At 38.5% G+C, this 20,942-nt stretch overlaps 1 protein-coding gene across 5 annotated transcripts in view; it reads left to right on the top strand.

Moving 5' to 3' along the window:
- Positions 1-2,139: 2,139 nt before the first annotated feature.
- NR2C1 (nuclear receptor subfamily 2 group C member 1) overlaps positions 2,140-20,942 on the top strand; it is a 43,704-nt gene continuing 24,901 nt past the window's right edge. For 3 of the 5 annotated variants that reach the window (XM_036866319.1, XM_036866318.1, XM_036866316.1), the window contains exons 1-7: positions 2,152-2,382; positions 6,627-6,699; positions 10,942-11,172; positions 14,201-14,282; positions 15,487-15,666; positions 16,743-16,890; positions 16,991-17,081. In XM_036866319.1, coding sequence (XP_036722214.1) covers positions 6,646-6,699; positions 10,942-11,172; positions 14,201-14,282; positions 15,487-15,666; positions 16,743-16,890; positions 16,991-17,081 — 786 coding nt within the window. In that variant the 5' untranslated portion in view covers positions 2,152-2,382; positions 6,627-6,645. Of the gene's footprint in view, positions 2,383-6,626; positions 6,700-7,174; positions 7,304-10,941; positions 11,173-14,200; positions 14,283-15,486; positions 15,667-16,742; positions 16,891-16,990; positions 17,082-20,942 lie in introns of those variants that run through there. The other 2 variants (XM_036866315.1, XM_036866317.1) reach the window with 2 other exon arrangements.

Genomic DNA, 20,942 nt, shown 5'->3' with positions numbered 1-20,942 from the left:
CCTCTTCCCAGTGATTGGCATAACTTTTCTTCTAATTCCAATGCCTTCTTTGCATGATCCCATTTTAAACACTGCCAGAGCCATCTTGTAAAGCATAGTTCTAATCTAGCTTCATCCCTGCTCTTTACAACCTTCACTGGCTTCCGAGTGGCTTGTCATGCAACACTTTTCTTCAGGTATCATACATTGCAGGTAACCCCAACCCAACCTTTCTCTGTTCACATCATTTTGTTTTTCTTCATCCTTTCCCCCACCTCCATTTCTGCCTATTTATCCAAGACTCCTCTGTAACAGTTGATCCCAGTCCTTCTCTCCCTGTTCCTCCTTAGATCTACTGTCTCCTTCCTCTATGCTTCCATAGCCTTTAGCTCCTAAACAGACTTTCTTATGGTGCTTATCAACATCCTAGCCTTGAGAACAGCAACTGTATCTTGTTCATTTGAGATTCCTCCTCAGCATCTGGCAGAGTGCCTTGCATGCACTGGACACCCAGTATTTGGTGAGTTAAATTAACTCAAATGGATCTCTTTTTTTTTTTTTTTTTTTTGAATGCCTCTAATACACAAATCATTCTGGAGCCTATGCCACTTTTAATGTTATTTTCTAATGGAAATTTTCTACTAGGATTTTTGTTTTAAGATAAATGTAGTAGTAGATTTTCAAAAAGCCTCAATATCAAATTCCCTCTTTTTTTGGGGGGGGTTCTTTTATATGAGTTGGTCATAGCACGTTAAGAACCAATCTTTAAATACTATTTTTTTAAATGACAAATTTATAGAAACACTTTTTACTTAAAGTGATAATATAGTTTGTATCTTATTGTCCATATAGATATATAGGTCCTTTATAAATAAAATATTAGCACTGTAAATAATGTTAATATGTATTATATTTATACACAATAAATTTACTAAATCTACTTTTGGTGTGATGATGTCTTTTAAACCATAATTTTTTTATAGTCACACATTTAAAGATGAACCACACTGACCTGTTTTCCTGAATCATAATTAGGGGAAGCTCTTTTTCACCCACAAAAGATACTCCCCAAATGGCATATTAGGCACTGAGAATAGAGGAAAGGTCTCAGATTGCCTTTTCCCATTGGACCTATAGTATACTTTCTTAGCTTCTGCCTTTGGGACAAACTTAACGATTTGATCCCAAATTTGGGTGGATGGAGGAGGGGCTGCCTTAAAACAACCAAACACACAACAAACGGTACTAAAAGGAAGAGGGAGACTTCTAGAGAATGAGGCATAGAGCATATTTTTACTTGTTAGGGGTTTTTGCTTGCCTTTTCTTTGTCCAGCCGCCTAGTTCCAGAGGGAAATGACAGAGATGATGTTCTCCTTACCAGTGCACTTTTGTTTTCCCTGACTTGGGTTTCTGGCCTGAATCCGTGACTGCTTTTCTAGTGCCAATCAAAACTAAAAGACATTTTGAGGACCCCCTTCTCAAAATCTAAACCACACAGTGCTTTGCACACAGGGCAGCCCTTGCTGCCACACCTCGGTGCCTCAGGAGCCACTATCAGAACGTGAAGTTCCGTCAACGCCTCATTTCTCAAATCTTCATTGACCATTAGGCACTGTCCTATAAGCTTGGGAATACACCGCTGAATGAAACAGACTGAAGCCAGTCTTCGGAAGCTTTCATTCTAAGTGATTATATTATATTCTAGCTCCATTTAGCCCTTATGCCTATTTACTCACAAGACTTTATAAGTAAAACTTAGCCTTACTATAGAGGACTATGCCCCAGCTTGTTTTATTTAAGGTTATTTAAAATACTTTATCGGGATCTACCCAGTTTTGTTAGTCCTCTAATAAGCCGTTTAGTCCAAGCTAAGAGCCTGAAACAGAGCCCACTTCACCACAAATTAGAAACCGAACTGTCTAAAACTGATTGGGTTATCTATCCTGGCTCAAATCTGAACAGTCTCAAAACTTCCTTTAACGACCGCCTTTTGCAAACGGAACGCTAAGGCCACGCGGCTTCTCGAAGTCCCGGATAGGGACGCACAGCTGCGGCGAGGCAGTCTCCCTCCCATCCGATAAGGGGCAGTCGACCTCCAGAGGCTGGGTTCTCTCATCCCTCTACCCGGGGAACGTCACTACCTCCTCTCGCCGCCTCTCCACTGCACTCGTGCGCAGGCGCGGACGGGAGCGCGCACTGAGGAGCCGAGGGAGGGGTCACGAACTCTGACCCCCCCCAATACCCAAACCCAGAAAGCTCCCTGCCCCCACTTTTTTTTAACCCTCCCCCCTTCAGCTTTCTCCAACCTGTCTCTTCCCGGAGCCCCCCCCGCCGCCCAGCAGCCGCTGCAGCGGGGCTGTCGTCTACGCCCGGCGAAGGCCGTAGCTCGGCAGAGAAGCGCCGGTAAGAAGGGACGGGTGAGGAGAAAAGCGGCTGCAGCGGCGCCCGGGGCGGGGGCCGTGGGGAAGTCCCTTCCTCCCAAGTGCCAACGGACGCGCCCCCAGCGTTCCCAAAAGCCTGCGGCTTCGGCCGGCAGAACCCGCCCTCCGGCAATGCCGCGGCGTGCTGCTCAGGGCGGGCTGGGAGCGCAGAGAGCGGCCGCAGCAGCGGGACGGAGTGCCCGGGGCTCCGAGAGAGGCCGAGGCCGGAGCCGGAGCTGGACGCGGGGCCGGGAGCCCGGAGAGGGGCTGGGGCGGCGGGCGCGAGAGGGAGTCCCCGAGCGGCTCGGCGCGCACGGCAGCCTCTCTCGCGGCGCCTCTGACCTTTCACCTACAGGAAAAGCTTCCGTCTCGGCGGCGTTGCCGCTTCCCCCGCCTGCGGGAGCCGCGCGCCGCCCCCGGGCCCGGGGCGCCGCGTGGGCTCGAGCGCCGGCGGGATGCGGAAAGGCCGGCCTGGCGGCGGGTGGCCGCGAGCTGAGGCCCGGATCCCTTTCACCGCGAGCCTCTGGCCAGTTTTCGTGCTTACACAGGACGGACGGAATAGTGCTCTCAACTTCCACGACCGATGGGGGCGGGAGTGGCCGCTGCCTTTGGACCTGTATCTTTTGAGAAATAAAATGGAACGGCCAAGGGTCCTCAGTGCAGTGGGCATGTCCAAGCTTCCAGTAGCTCTTTTGTTAAGAAACTACCTCCGACTCCAGCAGATGCCGTTTTACGAATGACAAATGTTGCCAAACCTGTCTCGTAACCTTCACTAAATACGTCAGCTGTTTAAAAAAAAAATAATAATAACTGGAAAGGAAAAGCAAAAGGACTTGAAATTAAGCCCTTTAGGGGTTTTGTGCCTCCGGAACATGTAAATAGGCCTTCGACTTTGGAGGGTTTTTGAACAGTGTCTGCTGTGCGGTTGGTTGATACACAATGATTGATTTTAGATTTTGCTTATGTGTCAGTTTGGTAGATCTAAAGGAGATATTTCTATTTATTCTTATTAAAAAGTGGATCGCATAAAATGTAATTTCATCATTCTTTGTAGGGGCATCTCAATCTTTTTTTAGGAAATCAAAGGCAGCAGACATTCCCAAAATATCTACTCTTTGTATGCGTGCTACACAAAATATAATTTCTACTCCTGGGGAATAGAAAAGACAAAAGAAACCGCATATGATAAAGGATTAACAGTATATATAATCATGTACCTTTTAAAAGTCATATAGGACCCTCTACACCCTCTTAAAATCTTTTATGAAAGCCATGGACTCTCTCTAGAAAAATGCACCTTCCCATAAAATTTTGCATACAATACTAGAAGTAAACAGAAGTTTGTTCTTGAGTCCTTGTTAACAACCTTAGTATACACAATAAATGCTGTACCCATCTAGAAAGATTGGATTAAAAACAAAAAAAGTTAGAACTGAGTTTTAAAGGTGGGGAAATATAAATGAGGGGAAGAGGAGCTTGGCACTGTATATTGGGGAATAAACAACATTCCAGTTGTCCTGAAATGAGGCCCCTCTGGGACTGGTAAGAGATAAAATGAGAAGATGAGGAAGTCAGACTATAAAGGAATGCTGCTTTGTGTCTGCAGTGGCAGGCATGTTATAGGGGCTTAGTAAATACTGAAAAAATACCAGGAGAAGGGCTGAAACTTTATTCTTTGACCATTAGAGACATTGATACTTCTGAAACAGGAGACTGAGGATGTGTTTCAGTTGTGTAAGCATCCTGAGATCTTGCTATTTGTCAAAGGTGCTGACACAAAGTTGATTCTTGCCTTTTAGGGGCTTTTCATATACACAGTTTGTGTATATTAAATATTCATCCAGGAAAGTCAATTCTGGGAGTAGCTGAAATTTGTTGTCTGTTTCACCCCACCAAAATATAAATTTTACAAGGGGAAGTTTGTTTTAATACTCCCTGCTCAATCCCTAACATTTAGAAAAATGCCTGGCTCATAGTAAGCACTCAACAAGTATTTGTTGAATGGAAGAATATTGAATGAATTATTGGATCAATGAGTATGAACATTTTTAAGGCACTTCATAGACATTTTAAGGCACTTCATAGACATAGGCAAATTTCTTTCTAGAAATATTATAACAATTTAGACTTACATCAACAATATGTAAAGAATGCTTAGTTTTCCTCAGTTTTTTGAGTTAAATTTAGTCTTGGAAAACAAACATGTTGATCTAGTGATTCCATAGCATTCATGGTAGAGAAGCCATTAGCAAAGACATGGAAACATGAAGGAACATGGTAAATTCAAGGAATTACAAGTAGTGCATATGGCTAGAACGTAAGGTTTAACAGATGACACCTCACATCCATGGGCTTCACTGGTGGCACAGTGGTTAAGAATCCGCCTGCCAATGCAGGGGACATGGGTTCAAGCCCTGGTCCGGGAAGATCCCACATACCACGGAGCAACTAAGCCCGTGCACCACAACTACTGAACCTGCGCCCTAGAGCCTGCGAGCCACAACTACTGAGCCCGCGTGCCTAGAGCCCATGCTCTGCAACAAGAGAAGCCACTGCAATAAGAAGCCCGCGCACCGCAAGGAAGCGTAGCCCCTGCTCAACGCAACTATAGAAAGCCCGCGCACAGCAACGAAGACCCAACAGAGCCATAAATAAATAAACAAACAAATAAATAAAAGGACACCTCACGTCCTATAGTTAAAGGAAAGGCTTTGAAGAATATTAGGAGCTAAAATTTTATTAAATATATATGTTAGAGCAATCTGGCAGCACAATATTAAAGTAGCATTTGGGTGAACGTTAATGGACTTTGAGGTCAGGAAACTGGGAGAATGGCAGGAAAGGGACAACAATCAGTGTCAGATCATCAATGAGTAATGAAATTGGAACAGAAATGAATGAATGACAATAAAAGTCACTAAAATGTAGTGTAACTGGCTTAAATGAATCTCAGAAGAAGAGTTTTTCTTGTGGGAGAAAATAAGCGGCCTTGTTCAGAAGACTACAACATTAGCAGTGTCCTTGAGATCTACATACAGCACGAGCCAGGAATAGAGATGCAGTTATCCAGAAGAGATCTGTACAGGACTCTCTTGTCTGATGGCTTGGACCCCCATGAATTGCATGGGAGGCAGCAAGACTTCTGAGAATTTCATGCCAGCAGAAATGCTGCCAGCTTGGACTGAAGGGGACAGAGATGGGATGAAACGAATGAAGGCTATTGGATTTCTGGGACTCTACTGGATGGGCAATAGAGCTATTCAGTTTTGAACATGTGTTATCCTTCAAGAAAAGGGAAGAATGACCCCCCAAAGATGGGTCAGAGTTTGGGAGGGCTGCCACTGCCATCATGGACCCAGAGCACACAGACCTGGGAAGTAACTGTCTCCTTGGTTGGTTCCAGAGAGGTTGAGGGCACTACTTTTCAATCTAGTGAGAGAGAGTTGAGTAATTAATCTTAATATTGTATATTGCTTTTAGAACAAGTAATTGAAGCATTTAAGGTTTTAAAAGAAATGGAAAGAAATAATTCAGACAATTTGGCAATTAATATTATAATTACAGAATATTAGTGAATTTATGATAGTATATAATAATGATAAAGTCAGAAATAATTTTTGTATTCTTGACTAACTGATACAGAGAAAAAGCAAAAGCCGAAGTCAACGCATTAATCTTACTGGCTCTCAAATCCATTTGAAGACAGTTTTACATTAAAATTCAAATTAATAGAACAATGAAGAACAATCACAAAATTCTAGAGAAATCTAGTCTTCTGAATGAATGCAGTTATTTTGTCAGCTTTTACAATATACTGCTTTAAAAGTGTGTTAAATGACTACAGTGAGTTGGGGTTTTTTTCCAGGCTGGGTTGCCCTTATTCAGTTAATAAACTACTCCTAATCTATATCAGAGGTCTGCAGTTTAGGCTTCAGTATCTTTGAAAAGTGAAATTGTTTGGTATTGAATAGTTTGGGTTTTTTTAATAGACATTTTCAGAATTTATAAAAGCACAGTGAATAGTTTTATGAACCCCTGTATAAACTTCAGCAGTCTTCAGTAATTGTCAGCACGTGGCCATTCTTGTTTTTTTTATTCCTTCCCACCCCCACCCACACAGCTGGATTATTTTGAAGCAAATCCTATCATATAATTCCATTTGTAAATTATTCAGTAAATATGTTTTATGGGTATAATTGTAAAAAAGCATCTTTTTACTTTTGGCAGGACACTTGGCAATTAAATCATGGCAACCATAGAAGAAATTGCACATCAAATTATTGAACAACAGATGGGAGAGGTATGTCTAGTTTACCGTTCATTCACTGCTTCACCAAACTTATTTATACCAAGTGTAGTATATGCTAAGTTTTGGTGGTGCAGAGATAAAAGATACCCTTGACTTTAAGTGCACTTTGATCAAGTAAATCAGAAAGAGAAAAACAAATACTGTATGCTAACACATATATATGGAATCTAAAAAAAAAAAAAAGGTTCCGAAGAACCTAGGGACAGGACAGGAATAAAGACGCAGACGTAGAGAATGGACTTGAGGACACGGAGAGGGGGAAGGGTAAGCTGGGAGGAAGTGAGAGAGTGACATTGACATATATACACTACCAAATGTAAAATAGATAGCTGGTGGGAAGCAGCCGCATAACACAGGGAGATCAGCTGGGTGCTTTGTGACCACCTAGAGGGGTGGGAGGGAGATGCAAGAGGGAGGGGATATGGGGATATATGTATACGTATAGCTGATTCACTTTGTTATACAGCAGAAACTAACACAGCGATGTAAAGCAATTATACTCCAATAAAGATGTTAAAAAAAACCCTAAAAATAAAAAGTTCGCTTTGATCTGGTGAGAGACAGTTGAATAATTGGACAATCATAATAGGATATGGTAAGTGCTGTGATAATTGTATAGGGTGTTATGGGAGCACAGAAGAAAAACAACTAATGAAGAATTGTGGTAGAGTGAGGATCTAGCCAGGGAATGTTTCTGACAGGTGTGGAATCCGAGGTTTAATGGACCCGTAGAAGGACATCCATGTCAACAGATAGGTCTTCATTTTTTTAAAAAGTTATGTCCTAGTAAGAGGTACCATAATCTAAAGGTTTTCAAAGTATCATCTAGGAACTCTTGCAGAGAGTCAGCAAGGTCAAAACCATTCTCATAATAATACTAAAATGTTACAGTATTTGCCTTTTCACTGTCATTCTCTCACAAGTATATGGTGCAATTTTCCAGAGGCTGCATGTCATGTGACATTGTATGATGAAATATGTCAACATTTAAAAGGTGTACATAACTCACTGAACCAGTGTTTCCCAAATGACCAAAGCACGATGTTACACAATCACTCATGAGTAAAGGATTCACATTGCAGGATAGATTTTAATATATAGTTTCTGATTCCACATTGCAACTAACCTCTAAAAAAGCTATCACTCCACAGAGGAAGGCAATCACAGATTAAAGAAAAAATAAATAAATAAATAAAAATAAAGAAGCTATCACTTGTCAAGTTTTGGTGTCTTATTAAAGAACAGTTTACACAGTTTGAAGAAACAGTTAAGATATTCTTCCCTCTTTTACCCAATAAATGTAAGGCTTGATTTTCTTTATATATTTTAACCAAAACAACATATTGCAGCAGATTGAATGCCCAGGTAGGTATGAGAATCCATCTTCTATTAAGCCAGATATTAAAGCAGTTTGCAAAAATGTAAATCAGTGCCACTCTTCCCATTGAATTTTCTTTTGTTTGGAAAATTACTTATTTTTCATTAAATATGTTACTTATGTTAACATTTAATGGGTTATTTTTATTTTATTTTATTATTTTAATAAATTTATTTTATTTTTTTTAATAAATTTATTTTATTAATTTTTGGCTGCATTGGGTCTTCGTTGTTGCACACGGACTTTCTCTAGTTGCAGGAAGCAGGGCTACTCTTCGTTGTGGTGTGTGTGCTTCTCATTGCGGTGGCTTCTCTTGTTGCGGAGCACGGGCTCTAGGTGTGCGGGCTTCAGTAGTTGTGGCACGTGGGCTCTAGAGCGCAGGCTCAGTAGTTGTGGCACACGGGCTTAGTTGCTCCGCGTCATGTGGGATCTTCCCGGACCAGGGCTCGAACCCGTGTCCCCTGCATTGGCAGGCGGATTCTTAACCACTGTGCCACCAGGGAAGTCCCTGGGTTATTTTTAAATGAATTAACAAATATTAAAAAAATTTTTTTATTTGAATTTCTAATACGGTAAATATCAATAGATACAACCTACATAAACAAGTTCTTTGGGCTCTCAGTGACTTTTTTTTTTTGGTGTGTAAAGGGGTCTTGAGACCTGAGAACTATTTTCATAATCTATTTACTGGTCCTTATTGAAGGCCTTTTGGATTGCTTCAGTTTCCAATTATAATTATTATGCTGCAGTAAACATACTTTTACCCATCTAAGCAAAGGGTTTCAACCCAATAACAGTTGGACCCTGCATATACCTGATGCTCTTGTCTCTAAGAAATAACTGTGAGCCATTAGATTTTTTTTTTTAATTATAATTTTAAATTTTTATTTATTTATTTTTGGCTGTGTTGGGTCTTCGTTTTTGTGCGAGGGCTTTCTCTAGTTGCGGCAAGTGGGGGCCACTCTTCATCGCGGTGCGCGGGCCTCTCATTTTCGCGGCCTCTCTTGTTGCGGAGCACAGACTCCAGACACGCAAGCTCAGTAATTGTGGCTCACGGGCCTAGTTGCTCCGTGGCATGTGGGATCTTCCCAGACCAGGGCCTCGAACCTGTGTCCCCTGCATTGGCAGGCAGATTCTCAACCACTGCGCCACCAGGGAAGCCCCCGAGCCATTAGATTTTTATTCAGTTTACAATGAATATTTCTGATAGAAATATTCTAAAATAAAATTTACAACAACATAAACTTTACATGATAAAATTATAGATGAACTGATTCAAAGTCACGTCTTATAGTTATTGAAAATTGCAGAAATTGTGAGAGAGGAAGATGGAGACTAGACTTGGTAGAAATAACCTATGCAAAATAAAATTGACAACAGTTAAAACTGCAGCCAGAAAAATAGGATATGGTAGAAATAATGGTCGACAAAGGAAACTCAAATTGGCAGCAGCCATAATCAGTACCGTCTGCTCTAGACAGTAATTAGTGATTCAGAACTTTGCTGTAAATTTTGCATAGAAAATAGTCTTGATGAAAATAATTTCAGAGAAATAGAAAAAAGTTGGAAACAAATCAGCTTTGCCATTTTAAAATTGAATCAAGGAATTTAATTGGCTTAATGAGTTTATTCTGTAAAGTATTTGCCTAGCAACAACAAAAACCATCAATGCTAGGCTGTTCTTTTTGTTCGTGAACTTGCTCTTCCCCAGACTACTCCATCTCAGTAGATGGCAATTCTGTCCTCCCAGTTGGTCAGGCCAAAATTTTATAGTCATCCTCGACTCTTCTTTCCTCATATTCCACTTCCAGTCCATCAACATATCTTGTCAGCTCTCCCTTATAAAATATCCCAGATCTAATCGTTCTTCACCGCTAGCATGGCTGCTACCCTGATCTCAGCCTATATCTCTGCCCATATACGATACCCAAGTGCTGCCAGTGTCTGTGCAATAGCATCCTATCTGGCCTCCCTTAATTCTGTTCTTGAACATTCATAGTCTGGTCTTCACACTAAATCTAGAATGATCCTATTTGCAAAAGATCCCGCCACTTCTCTTCTCTGTAAACCCTTCAGTGGATCTCCATGTCATCCAGTAGGAAATCAGTCATTTTATGGCTTGCAAAGTCCTATTCGGTCTGGCCCATTTTGTCTCTCAGATCCCACCTCCTCCCATAAATCTCTCTCCCATTCTGTTTCACTCACACAGCTCTCTTGATGTGCTCTTGCCTCAGATGTATGGAACACACTATTCCTGCCCCACAGGCTGCTGCTTCTACCTGGGATGCACTTCCCCTAGCTAGTTCTAAGCCTTGGTCTGCTGCTTCACTCAGCTCTGTGCAAAAATGTCATCTCCTTATCACTGTCATTCCATCAATGACTCTCACCTTATTCTGCTTTATTTTACTTTGTAGCACTTAATACCACCTGACAGTATTATTTGCTTATTTGGTTTTTATCTGCCTTTCCTCACTAAAATAAAAACTTTATGAGAATAAAAATTTTGTTTATTGCTGTTTCCAAGGACTCAGAACAGTGATTGGCAAATAGAATGTACCCAATATATGTTTGTGTAAATGGAAGGTGAAAAGGAGAGGAAGGGAAGGAATCAAAATAGTGAGGTCCATGTGTTCTTACTATTGTACCTTTATTTGCACATTTGTTTATTTCTGTAAGATAGGATGTTGAAGTAGAATTGCTAGATTTAATGGTGTGTGTGTATGTGTATTATATTGAATGTATGTATGTAATGGTATGCTTTTCTAGTCTAGCTTTGTCTGAAGGTATGAGAAAATTGTGCTTAGAGAAGAAAAAAGATTAAGTTGACTTGATTACTAATGACATGATTGTGTTAGATTGTTACAGAGCAGCAAACTGGCCAGAAAATCCAGATTGTGACAGCGCTTGATCATAATACCCAAGGCAAACAGTTCATTCTGACAAATCACAGTGGCTCTACTCCAAGCAAAGTCATTCTGTCCAGGCAAGATTCTACTCCAGGAAAAGTTTTCCTCACAACCCCAGATGCAACAGGTGTCAACCAGTTTATTTTTACAACTCCTGATTTGTCTGCACAACACCTCCAGGTAAATAACTAGAGTTTCTTTTTATCTTACCCTTGAAAAACATAAAAAGCATATCATAAGTGTAAGTCCTGAACATTAAGACTTTATGTCCTGCACGTTCAGTAGGAAAAAATCTTGCATAAAGTTATGTGCTGCCCTCGCCTACGAGCCACTATTCTTTTCCTCAAACATCCTCACACCCATATATTTTGGTGGGTTTTTAGTGGCTTACAGTAAGAGCCAATCTGGCTAGTTCGGGCAGGAAAGGATTTAGCAAAGAATGTAGAGAGCTCAAAGAACTGTTAGAAAGGCTGAAGAAACACTTGTAGGTCAGGTTTCCAAGAATAACTACTGGAGCATGCTTCAGAACTTCTTCTATGTGACCTTCTGCTTCTGCACAGTTAGGAAACTTCCAAATCAGGAGCATCTACAGAATTCTGTAGCTGCAGTTTCCAGGACCAAGATGCCTGTGCCTTGAACAAGCAGCTGCCAAATCAAGAAGTTGATATTCTAGCTGCCAGCTTTGTCACTTTTGCTTCCTCTTTTGTCAATCAACTACATCTTCATTGATGTAGCAAGCAGTCTATCATGGTTATGCAACTGTTTTTACCATTGGTTGCTATGTTTGAATACAAATACAATGAACCCTTAAGTTTGCCTCCAGAGACTTTGAGGAGGGTGAGTGCCAACTTAAAATTGGGCTCTGTATTTTGTGATGAAAAAACTGATCAAAAAAATCCCTTTTAGGATTGAAAAACTCCAAATTCATAAGATACAAAATTATGCCTATGTATCCTGATCGGTTCTATTATTCTTCCAATTACATAATTTATATTATTTTTAGAAACAGCTACAGTAGAAAATGGATAGGATATATAAAGTTATCTTATCAGAAAGACGGAAGTCACTAAAAAAAGTGTAACATTATCCATACCTTAATTTCTGTATTTTCTTAATTAACAGACTCGATTTTTTTTTTTAGAACAGTTTTGTGTTTACAGAATTATTGAGCATTTAGTATAGAGAGTTCCCATATAATCTCCAAACACACAGTTTCTCATGTTATTAATATTCTACATTAGTGTGATACAGTTGTTATAATTAATGAACTAGTAGTATTTATACATCAACTGCAGTCCATAGCTTTCCCTGATTTTTACTTAATATCCTTTTTTGTTCCAGGATACCATACTACATTTGTCATGTTTTCTTAGACTCCTCTTAGCTGTGACAGTTTCTCAGACTTTCCTTGTATTTGATGATTTTGACAGTTTTGAAGTATACTGGTCAGGTATATTGTAGGTTGCCCCACTGTAGGACTTTGATGTTCTTTTTTTTTTTTTCATGGTTAGACTGGGGTTGTGGGTTTTGGGGAGGAAGATCACAGAGGTTAAGTGCCATTCTCCTCATATCATATCAAGGGTACTTACTATCATCATGTTTTATGACTGGTGACATCACCTGGCTGAAGAGGTGATATAAGATTTCTCCACTTTAAAGTTACTCTTTTTCAAAAGACTTTATTTAAAAATTAAGATGATATTGGTACTTTGCCTATGTTATGGATCATCTCTAAGAGCAATGAAAGAGACACAGGTATAGGATGGAATCTCCTGGACCAAAAAGATTTGATTTCTGGTCTGGTGACCAAGATGGGATGTGGGCAAGCCCATTAACCTCTCAGTGTCTCTTCCACCCTTAGGAATAATAGCAGATAAAATATTAGCACCATTTGCAATAGATATGCTATTAAAGAAAAGAGTGATACTTGTCATAGATGCTTTCAAAGGACATCTAATACCAGAAATTGTTTGTTTATTTTAAGTTTTCATTGAAGACTGATTTTTATGGTGATATAAGAAGAAATGATGCCACTATAACATAGTATGGGGCCGCTATTTTATTTTATTTTTTATTTTTAAATTTTTTTTGGCTGTGCCTCTTGGCTTGCAGGATCTTAGTTCCCCTACCTAGGGATCGAACCCGCATGCTTGGCAGTGAAAGTGCGGAGTCCTAACCATTAGACTGCCAGGGAGTTCCCTGGGACAGGTATTTTAATGACTGTTCAAAGTTTTTAAAATCAGAATTATTCTTGAAGGCATTCACACCCCTAAGAGAAGAAAAAGAGTCAAAGTAGAGGTTTATTTTGTGGGCTGTTTTAAAGCAGGGGAAGATGTTTACTAAATGATGCATTTTTTGGCTTGAATTTAATTTGTTCACATTTCAAAAGATTGAAAAAAAATGACAGAAAGATTGAAGGATAAACCTAAAAGAAGAAACTAGTATTTCTTTGCCAGTATTACATTAGCTGTACCTAGTGATGAGCTCTTAATATAATTTAAAGAGGTTTGGTGATTTGCCCAAGGCCACCCCACCTAGTCCCCACTAACTTGCTGTCATTAACAGACTCCAGAGTCCATGCTCTCAACCTCTACACCTAAGCCAAACCTTAGACAGCTCGATGAAAAGTTTATACCTTTGTATATCAGTCATGTTCCATAGTTATAAGTAAATGCTTTAACATATTTTTTTCTTTATAACTCCTTTTCTATTTAAAAAATTCAGATTTATCTTTTTATGCTGTTATAGCTTACTTTAGTCATGTCATTCCATGTGGAAATGTTCTGAGTTATTCAAAGACAAATGTCATGATAGGACTGATAACTGCTGCAGTACTTTAATGTGTTCCATATGAATAATAAATACGTAATGGGTGAGTTGCGGTAAAAACTACTCATGTATTTGTGTGTTTAAGACTGTTTACTTTAATGAAATTGTTATGGAACAAATTATTATTGAACAAATTAAAAAGGTATTATTTCTGTCTGTGCTTTTTATAACATGGGAATTTTAATCTATATGTAAAGAAAATTAAGAATACTTTAATCGATGCATGCCTAATAATAGAGTTCAAAGTTTCAGAATAACTTATGAAGAAGAAAGCAAAAAGTAAGATTGACTGAATGTTCTTTTAATTTTTTACATGAGAATATTGCTAAGTAACAACAAATTATTGTGTTTTTGTTTGTTTGGGGGGGGTTTTCTTTAGCTCTTAACAGACAATTCTTCCTCCGAACAAGGACCAAATAAGGTTTTTGATCTTTGCGTAGTATGTGGAGACAAAGCATCAGGTAACATTAAAAATAACCTCCTATATGTGTTCTCTTGTTAAAAATAACTATCTCACTACCATGTTTCTTCTACTGAAAGTAAAAAGAAAAAGAAGCAGGTTGTTTTTATGATTCATATTTGTAGCCTATGAAATTTAACTGATTTTTCCCCAGAGCTTTTTATTCTCCTAAAGGTTTTTTATTTCAGTGCAGTTTAATGTGATCTTGCAATGACATAAAATGCATATTTCAAAGAGTTATGTTTAAAGACAGTTTCACTTTTTGAAAGTAAACTGAATATGTGGAAATTTTTCTGAATGTGAAACCAGTTTTGTCAAAGGAATTGCTTAAAAATTAGTTGTGATCCTTAATAACATGTATAATTAGGTTGTTAATCTACCTGTTGAGTCCTGTTCTCATTTCCGGAATACAGAGTAACAGATTATTGAGGTGGAAAAGCTCTGGTTAACCTCTGTGTAATGCTTTGCATAGCTGAGCAGGCATTTCTCCAAGCCTATTTCTAGTACTCAGGGTTATGCCATTTTAGTTCCTTCATGCCAGAAATACACACCCATATTTGTTCATATAGATTCACAAGTGCCAGTGGGATAAGTTTAAGGGCCCAGCTTGTTTTCTTTAATCTTTTTTATCTTTTCCATAGCTTCATTAAAAAAAAACCTCCGCTAGAGCTTTCCCCAGAGTATATTCAGTTTGTTAATAGTTGTGCCAGAGAGATGGTTTGTGAAACGATAGGCTTATCAAAGTATAACAGATTTCTCCAGAAATTTAAAAAGTGCAACTCACAATGAGGAAAGATTATTAGATTTCAAATACTAACTGACATTACATTCTTTTTTTGGAGCAAAGTTTTTAGAATAAAATAACTTTTTACAGTATATAACAGAACTATAATTTGTAAGTGATCTCAGAAGTGAAAATAGTTTTTATATCATGGGGTTATGGGTGATGTTGTTTCTTCTCTTTCCCAAATTTTCCATGCCATTGTTAAGATTACTTTACAAAATTTAAAAACTCATACTGTAATATATTTTATCAGAGAATAAGTTTGTGCCATTCTCTGTTTGGTAATTCCTAAAAAAAAATTTTTATGTCATAAACTCAGAAATCTCAGTTTCATCTCATGTTTAAAGGGAAGAAATGGGCTTATTTCATTTCAGTTCTGAAATATGTGACTTTTGTGTTTTCTTAAACATTTTGTCTCTAGGGCGTCATTATGGAGCGGTAACTTGTGAAGGCTGCAAAGGATTTTTTAAAAGAAGTATCCGAAAAAATTTAGTTTATTCATGTCGAGGATCAAAGGACTGTATTATTAATAAACACCATCGAAATCGTTGTCAATACTGCAGGTTACAAAGATGTATTGCGTTTGGAATGAAACAAGACTGTATGTATTAGCTTTAAAGGAGAGAATACTTTTTAAGAATTCAGGCACACTCTTAGAAGTGTGTTAAAATTAACACATTAAAATATGTCAAATATATATGGTTTTTAATTTAAAGTTTTCCAACTAGAAATATAGAAATATGTGAATATGTATGTATTTTTTATACATTCAACAAATCTTTATTGAGTGCCTATATGCCAGGCATGTATTTTTAGTTTGAACATGGTAATAATAATAATAAAAAACCAACTAACTAGATACAAGTTTAGTTTTTGATTAAACTATCAATACTAAAGTGATTAATAAGGTAATGACAATAGCTAGTATTGAGTTCTCATTATGCTTTCCTCTGTGTATAGCGTATGAATTAACTTATTTGTTCTCACAGCAAAATTCTCAGTAGATGCTGCTGTTATCCATTTTACATTTGAGTGAACAGAGGAAATTTAGTAACTTGCCCAAGGTCACACAACTAATATAAGTGGCAGAACTTGGACTTTAATCTTGGCAGTTTTGTTTTTCTCAGAAAATGTATATTTAACAGCTACAGTATACCATCTCCCAAGTATCATGAAATAAAATTGCTATAAAATAAATGAAATATATTACCTCTGTTTTATAAATGAAGACTAAGCAATTGAATTGCTTCTCAAAAGTCTCCCTGCCCTTAACTGAAAAAAAGATTTAACTTGGGTCTATTTGTGGTTCTCTATTAGTATTGTTTTCAGTTGGTTAAATATTACTTCATTTTTTAATACTCTTATATAAGTAAGTAAAGGACTCCTAACTTCAGGTTTCCTTCTTGACAGTGAGCTTTTAAAAAATAGGAGTTCTTCTACATTTCTGCCACGGCTGGGGCAGGGAGAGAAAAGAGAACAAGAGATGCACATTGGCCAGTTTTACTATTTTGAAGCAACTTTGTTGAACTTGCAAATAATTTCTAAAGATTGATGGTTATCTTTGGAGTTCAGTTACGGTAACCATGTCTCCCATTAGCAGCACTGCTGACCTGAAGCTTACATTTGTAATTGCCTGTAAATTCTGCACTGTGATATAAGTTTGACACATTTTTGTAGCTGTTCAGTGTGAAAGAAAACCCATTGAAGTATCAAGAGAAAAATCTTCCAACTGTGCCGCTTCAACAGAAAAAATCTACATTCGAAAAGACCTTCGAAGCCCATTAGCTGCAACTCCAACTTTTGTAACAGATAGTGAAACTGCAAGGTATAGTAAAAACAACCAAAAACCACATATATTAAGGAGCTGGTAATTTGTTTTTCTTCCCAGTGAAACTAAGGCTAAAATTTGTACTTATTTGTTACAGGTCAGCAGGACTGTTAGATTCAGGAATGTTTGTGAATATTCATCAATCTGGCATAAAAACTGAGTCAACTGTGCTGATGACACCAGATAAGGTGTGTTTAGTACAATTAATTTAAAGCTTAAAATTTTTTAAGCTTTTAAAATTTTTTCCTTTTCTCCTCCATCAATTTGGCCAATAGATTTGGTCTTAAATATTCCCTGTTACAAGTTGCGCTTTTTTTTTTTTTTTTAACTTAAATTATCATCAACTATTTGGTAGTGTCAGATGACAAAACTAAAAGATTTTAGTGATGAGTTTGATGTCCCTTATATAAGGGAAAACAATCCATGGATTAGCAGATTACAGTGCTCACAAGCAGTGGAACACTCTTCCAGAGGAAATTTAGTCAAGAGTGAGTTTTATAGAGCATTTGAAGCAGCAGTGAGGAAACAGGGCTTAATTGGCTCAGAGGTTGGGGATTCTCTTGTGAATCTATCGAGTCCTGTTGTCTAGGGTAAGGTGAGCTCACTAAAGCTGGAGCACGAGGATTGTGACTGGTTTATGATAGGTTTCCTTGACAGGTGTTTCCTTTAAGTGCAAACTGACTTAGGTTTAGGTTTGTGAAGTGGACCAGGTCACTAGAGCAGCCTCCGTTTTGCCAGTCCTGATAATACAAATTAACTTTATCAGTAGAAATGTTCATTATTCCACTAGAACAATTATAGCTTCAATGTGAAAATGACAAACATTTAAATGTCTTCCAGGTTTCTTTTTTTTCTTTTATAAATTTATTTATTTTATTTTATTTATTTTATTTTTGGTTGCATTGGGTCTTCACTGCGCGCGGGCTTTTCTCTGGTTGTGGTGAGTGGGGGCTACTCTTTGTTGCGGTGCAACGGTCTCCTCATTGTGGTGGCTTCTCTTGTTGCAGAGCACGGGCTCTAGGCGCACGGGCTTCAGTAGTTGTGGCACGCGGACTCAGTAGTTGTGGCTCACGGGCTCTAGAGCGCAGGCTCAGTAGTTGTGGTGCACGAGCTTCGTTGCTCCGCGGCATGTGGGATCTTCCTGGGCCAGGGATCAAACCCGTGTCCTATGCATTGGCAGGCAGATTCTTAACCACTGTGCCACCAGGGAAGCCCTCTTCCAGGTTTCTTTCATCTTGAAATAAAAGTCCTCAGAAATAGAAATGTATAAGTATAAAATTCTTTATATTCCTTTTGTGTTCTCCTACAGATTTTATAGTGTTAAAATACTTAAAATATTTCAGGTGAAGAGAAATTCCTAGTGCACCTCTCAAAACATTGACTTGAGTCAAAAATAGGAATAGGGTTGCATGAGCTCTCATATTATGTATCCAGGTCATCTGGGTTCTCTTAGAGTGTTGGAGCAGCTCTTTATTAAGCAAGGCGTCTAAAAGAAAAAAGGTTTGCTTATTTAGATCCAGCATGTAGAGTTTCTCTAGTGTTAAACATTTTTCCTGAAGACAGATTTCAGAGGGACTATGAATAGTGTTTCTCTCAGGCTATAATGTGATCTGGTTTCATATGGCCTATAAGATTATTCAGTCTATATATGGCCAGATTTATGCTGTTATTTGTTGCTTGATACTTTAAGGCACTCTTAATACTTGTGCTCTGGAGTCAAATTTCATCTGCCATTTATTAGCTGCATAACCTTGGGCAAGTTATTTGACCTCTTAGTGCCTCAGTTTCTTTCCTCATCTGTAAAATAAGGGGTAATAAGAGTGTCTACCTTACAGGCTGAGCTTTAGCATGTTGTTATTAATTGAGGAGATTTGGTATCTTACCATAAATATACATCGTGAGGAATTACATACAAGATTTCACTTATCCTTATCTACATGGTTTGTGCTTAGAATGGTAGTTATAATTTCATTGACATATTACATCCATTAGGAAAGGAAGAGAACTAAGTTTTGTTGAAAAATTACTATTTACCCAGACACTGTAGTTTTCTATATGTTTTTATATTAAATTGTATTAACAGTCTTATGCGGTTAGTTTCTGACGAATGGTCCCAAAACTGTCAAGTTACAATGTGAGATCTTTCCACATTAAACATCTAGTTAGATACACATGTTATGAAATGGAAGAGATTATGTAAGTGTTTAAGTTTTAGTTGAAAATTAGAACACCTAAAAATGTTAACTCCTTTTACTCATATATATAAAAGAAGGCTGGAGCAGTGGTTAGGAGCATGGGCTTTCCAGTCAGACAGTCTGACTTCCCATCCTGCCTCCACTGCTTACTGCTGGAATGACGATGGGTAATTCTTCTTATCAATAATAAAGGGATGATGATTCCTATTTCACAGGGTTGTTGTGAGGATTAAGTAAAAAAACATGTAAGTAGCAATCCTGTAAGAAACTCAGTAACTAGTGGATTACTCAGTAAATGATTCTAGAACCATTCATTAATTTGGGGAGAGCACAAAACTTATTTGCCTACTTATTCAGTGAAATCAATTTCACATAAACTAAAGAATTGATAGAAGAAATGAAGTTCAGGACTTCCCCGGTGGTGCAGTGGTTAAGAATCTGCCTGCCAGTGCAGGGGACACGGGTTCGATCCCTGGTGCAGGAAGATCCCACATGCCGTGGAGCAACTAAGCACGGGTGCCACAACTGCTGAGCCTGCGCTCTAGAGCCTGCCAGCCACAGCTGCTGAGCCCATGTGCCACAACTACTGAAGCCCGCGCGCCCTAGAGCCCGCACGCTGCAACTACTGCGCCCACGTGCTGCAACCACTGAAGTCCGCGCTCCTAGAGCCCGTGCACTGCAATGAAGAGTAACCCCCGCTTACTGCAACTAGAGATGGCCCCCACACAGCAATGAAGACCCAACACAGCCCCAAAAAATAAATAAATAAAAATAAAAATTAAAATTAAAAAAAAAAGAAATGAAATTCAAGGAAACATATGTATCGTCTTAGGATTAATAACACTAAAAACAAAAACCGTAAGGGTATTATGAGGGGACTTTCTTGGTGGTCCAGTGGTAAAGAATCTGCCTTACAATGCAGGGGACGCGGGTTTGATCCTTGGTCAGGGAACTAAGATCCCACATGCCACGAGGCAACTAAGCCACATGCCACAACTGCTGAGCTCGCACGCCTCAACTAGAGCCCACGTGCCACAAGCTACAGAGCCCACGCACCCTGGAGCCTATGCGCCACAACCAGAGAGAGAAGACCTGCACGCTGCAACTAGAGAGAAGCCCGTGCACCACAGTGAAGAGCCCGCATGCCTCAACGAAGATTCCCCATGTGCTGCAACTAAGACCCAATAGAGCCAAAAAAGGAAAAAAAAAAAAAAAAGCTATAATGAAAAATTTTAAGTATCTGTGGTCCTATCAATAGGCCATAGAAGGCAACGAAGGGTCTTTCATTAGGTTAGGGTAGAATAATTAGAGCATTTATAAAAGAATGACTAATGAATTGAAGCACATAAAATATATAAAAATCTGTGAATTTAAAATGATACTCAGAATTCATCTTTCATTGTGAGAGGTTGCTATGGCATTGATTCATTGCTCTAAAAATAGATAAGTAAAAGGAAGAAAAATCAAGCACCTCCCTGCCTTTCCTATACAGATTATATTTCTGGGTAGTCAGAGAGTTAAGGATAGAAAGTTTTTTCATAAAAGAATTATAATTTATATGCATAAAAAAATGCACATTAACAAAAATAAAAGTTGAAGACAAATAGGAAAACGTGCAATGTATAACAAAAGCCCAATATCTTAAATACGTAAAGAGACTGTCCAGCTACACAGTGCCTGGTGTTCAATGCATTTAACACAGTGGCTGGTAAAAGTTGGCATCCTAGAAGTCTGTTCAATAATCCACTTTCCTTTTTTTTCTCTTTTCATTAATAAAACATTAATTTTATCCTATATAACTTTAAAGTTTGTATAATAAGGTTTGGAAATTACTATAATAATATTATCAGAATT

This window comes from Balaenoptera musculus, chromosome 10 (assembly GCF_009873245.2).
Source record: "Balaenoptera musculus isolate JJ_BM4_2016_0621 chromosome 10, mBalMus1.pri.v3, whole genome shotgun sequence".
In the NCBI taxonomy this organism is placed as follows: domain Eukaryota; kingdom Metazoa; phylum Chordata; class Mammalia; order Artiodactyla; family Balaenopteridae; genus Balaenoptera; species Balaenoptera musculus.
This window is presented reverse-complemented; position numbering and strand designations above follow the sequence as displayed.